General features: G+C 44.7%; 1 protein-coding gene across 1 annotated transcript; it reads left to right on the forward strand.

Moving 5' to 3' along the window:
• Window positions 1-291: 291 nt before the first annotated feature.
• On the forward strand, window positions 292-3,795 carry LOC310723012 (uncharacterized protein; the record flags this gene model as incomplete). The annotated part of the gene is made up of 2 exons (XM_083570834.1): window positions 292-482; window positions 1,391-3,795. Coding segments are annotated over 2 exons (1,210 nt in total), but the record flags the coding sequence as incomplete, so codon positions are not given.
• Between the last annotated feature and the right edge of the window lie 539 nt (window positions 3,796-4,334).

Below are 4,334 nucleotides of genomic sequence, written 5' to 3' on the forward strand. Positions count from 1 at the left end.
CTTCTTTTTCCCTCGCTGTCTCTCGCTCTCTCTCACGCTCTCCTTCGCTCTCTCTCACCTGCTCTCTCTCTCTCCCTCCCTCGCTCTCTCTCACGCTCTCCTTCGCTCTCACCTACTCTCTCCCTCGCTCTCTCACCTACTCTCTCCCTCGCTCTCTCACCTACTCTCTCCTCGCTCTCTCACCTACTCTCTCCCTCGCTCTCTCACCTACTCTCTCCCTCGCTCTCTCTCTCTCTCTCTCTCTCTCTCTCTCATCTCTCTCTCTCTCTCCTCTCTCCCTCCCTCACTCAGGTTTGTGAATTGCTCTCGTAACGCTGAAGAGCAGAACCTGGTGGCGTTTCAGTATCGAGGAGAGATTCTGTACCGCTGCTGTCGCCCCATCGAGCGTGGACACGAGCTCTTGGTGTGGTACCACGAGGAGTTCACCAGATATGGGGGCATCAGCTTTGAATACATCTGGAACAAGAAATGCTCTGCAAAGAGTTACGTCTATGAGTTATTATTATTATTGGGAATGAGTGTGTTATTTCAGTTACGCTTTTCTTCTGCTGAGTTTGGAGTGTAAACACAGTGTAACAATGAATTATTTCCTGAGTTTTTCTCCTGAAACAGGAACTGAGAAACACTGAAATAGAATAGAAATGATTTCGGAATCTAGGGTCAGTCATGTTTGTCTGCTGTATAAAGAAGCAGCACGAGCAGCCCTTTGAATCATGAGCTCCATCTACCTCCATATTTCTCAGCACCTCCCTTTAACTTCTCCTGATCTTTATCAGAGGACTGCGTCTGTCAGTTCTACCCAAATTAGAATGATCTACATGTTAGCTAAATACTTTCACCTTCAGTCTGCAGTATCTAGGGAGGGGTCTGGTCCTGAATCTGCTCCAAGTCTGAAGGAACGTCTCTGCACACTGTGATGTTACAGTTTCCCTTCATTAGACCTGATATTCCCAAACATGTGTTCCAGCATGACAATGGTCCTGTAAACAAAGCAGCGATGCTCCATGAAGACATGCTGTTTAAAGGTTAGAGTGGAAAAAGCCATGTTCTGCACAAAGTTCTGACCTCCTTAACCACAGTGAAGACCTCTGGGATGAACTGGAATACAGGCTGCATCATCTAACATCAGAGTCTGATCTGCTGTAGATTAATAATCACTAATCCCCACATCCACACCACAAAGACTAGTGTTCCAGAATAGAGGAACAGTAAAGGTTTGGGAACATCACGCCTGTGTGTAAGGTTACATGATACTGTGTAGAAACTACAGTTCTAATTTTATGCAACACAAAAGCACAAGATCTTCATAATAATAATAATAATAATAATAATAATAATAAAACATTCATAGTGATTTGTAAAAGTCGTATTTTTCTTTTCTTGACTCCAGATATGGACAACACTCAAGTCTTCACCTGCTCTCTGTGTCCACTTTCCTACACGGTTCAGATTTACCTTCACAAACACATCAAGAGATGCCACAATGAAGAATATGTGAAACTCTTTAAAGCAGGAGTGATCGGTCCCCTTCCTGCAGACGCTTCCTCTCAGAGACGCCTCCAGAGGAAGAATTATCACTGCAGCTTCTGTGGAAAGGGTTTTATTTACCAGAGTAGCCTCCAGCATCATCAACACTTTCACACAGCTCAGAGTCTCCATCAGTGCTCCCAGTGTGGGAAGAGCTTCACTCTACAGAGCAGTCTCCAGCTCCATCGCCGCGTTCATGCTACCATGCAGGAAGCGTACGAGTGCTCACAGTGTTTAGAAAGTTTTAACGATCAGATCGACCTGCAGGAGCACCAGCGCAGCCACCGAGGAGGAAAACCGTACGAGTGCTCGCACTGTGGGAAAAGCTTCGGGGAAAGAGGAGCGCTCCAGAGGCACCAGCACGTTCACACAGGAGAGAAACCGTATCACTGCTCTGAATGTGGGAGGAGTTTTACTCAGCAGTGTAACCTTCAGAAACACCAGCGCATCCACACGGGAGAGAAACCGTATCAGTGCTCACACTGCGGCAAGAACTTCAGCGACCGCTGTAATCTCCAGATCCACCAGCGCATCCACACGGGGGAGAAACCGTATCACTGCTCACACTGTGGGAAGAGCTTTAATCAGCAGAGTAATCTCCAAAAACACCAGCACATTCACACCGGACAGAAACCGTATCACTGCTCGTACTGTGGGAAGAGTTTCACTCAGCAGAGTAATCTACAGAAACACAAGCGTATCCACACGGGGGAGAAGCCGTACCACTGCCCCCAGTGTGGGAAGAGCTTCAATCAGCAGAGTAATCTCCAGAAACACCAGCGTGTTCATACTGGGGAGAAACCATACCACTGCTCACACTGTGGCAAGAGTTTCAGTGACCGCTGTAATCTTCAAACACACCAGCGCACAACCCACCGATAAATATAATCACTGTTCCAGCAGCAGCTCACAGCCCCTCGGTCAGTGTAGGATCGCAGCCCCTCGGTCAGTGTAGGATCGCAGCCCCTCGGTCAGTGTAGGATCGCAGCCCCTCGGTCAGTGTAGGATCGCAGCCCTTCACCTAGTGTGGGATCGCAGCCCCTAAATCATCTTTTCCAGCAGCCCCTTAGTCACTATCAGATCTCAGACTTTTGGGTCTGTTGAGGATCACAGCTTCTCAGTCAGTCTATTTAAGATTGCGGCCCCTACTTTAGTTGAGGTTTCCCCCCTATTTGATAAGGATCTCAGCCCCTCACTCACTCTTGGATTCCAGTTTTTTTAGTTTACACTCAACCTTCCAGTCATTTAAGGATTGAAGCTCCTCAGTCTTCTAAGGTTGGCTGCTCTCCCCTCAGTCACTTGAAGATTGCAGACACTCAATCTATTTTTCCTCTCATGTGCTGTTGGGTCACAGCCCCTTGGTAATGTAAGGATCACGTCCTCTCAATCCCGTCAGTTCTGCAGCCCTATTCATTTTAATCACAATTTCCAAATCAATCCTAGGATTCTGGCCCCTATGAGGATCGCAGCCCCTCCGTTTCTCTCTGATTGCAGCCTCTCACTTAAAGTAAAATTGCAGTTTCTCAGTTTCTCTAATGATCACGGCTCCTCGGCCACTCTAGGGTTGTAGTCCCCCAGTCAGTGTAGGATCACAGCCCATGAGCTATGCTTTAGCACGTTTCCCCATAGTGAGGACTCCATGGTAAAGAAATGGACTTTCTCTGGTGGCCCTCTGTGCACTTAAACACGTACAAAACTACTTCATCTTCATGTCTGCCACATTTCATAGAAATAATATTTAATTATTAAATTCTAAAAAGGTCTTCAGAGATACGATTAGTGAAGAAAAAGTCTAATTCATCTGAATTTTACAGACGGTTTTCGGTCTCAAGCAACAGCAATGGAGGAAATCTGAGAGGAATCATCATCATCATCATCATCATCATAATCATCAGCAGCAGCACTTTGAGTCTACACCGAAAGTTCCAGGAGAATCAGTATCGCTCTGTGTGTGTTACAGACCACAGAAGGACTTTTCCTCTTCAGCAGATATCAGTATGACATGATAGCTCCTCTAAACTTCATTCACACTGGTGTGACGCTTTATTACTGCTCATAGTCAGAACATACATATATTTGTAATTAGCATGTTTAGTGTTCATTACTTCTGCTCAGTTCAGTCATAAATAGCTATATTAGTCCTAGTCTTGACTTTCTGTTAAAGGTTATATTATTATAATTTATTATTTTGTTCAGAACCTGGATGGCACGTCGGATGGCACGTACTTGTTAGGCAAATGTGTTTTTGAATAAAAAAGATTCTCTACATTACTGTTTATTTCCTTTTCCTTAATTTTTGTGTTACGGCTGTGTTTCTGTTTTCTGATTCTAATTCATATCCAAATAAAAAAAACATCTGTAGTGCAGAGGAGCGTCCTAGGAGCCTTCATGTGGCTGGTCCATCATTACTTCTTTCACTAGAACACTGTTCCAATGATCACATGGCCTGTAAGTTTGGGTTTTAGCTTTTTGTGAGATTCAGAGCGAGAGGATCGCAGGCTGTAAGGATGATATTGTGATTAGTGGTGAGAGTAGGGAGCAGGTGGAGAAGAGCCTGGACAGGTGAAGGTACGTGCTGGAGAAAAGGGGATGGATAGATAGATGGATAGATAGAAATAATTGCAGATGTATGAGAGTCACAGTATGTGTAGAGAATGAGAACTATAAAAATACAATAATAATTCAGTTCATGTTTATTTGTTTTGAGCTTTTAATAATGAACATGGTCTCAGAGCAGCTTTACACAGATAATGTGGTGATAAAAATGAAGATGTTCTTTATAAGTGTAAGTTTGTCCCTGATGAACA

This window comes from Silurus aristotelis (genome assembly GCF_946808225.1).
Source record: "Silurus aristotelis genome assembly, contig: scaffold_252, whole genome shotgun sequence".
Classification (NCBI taxonomy): Eukaryota; Metazoa; Chordata; class Actinopteri; order Siluriformes; family Siluridae; genus Silurus; species Silurus aristotelis.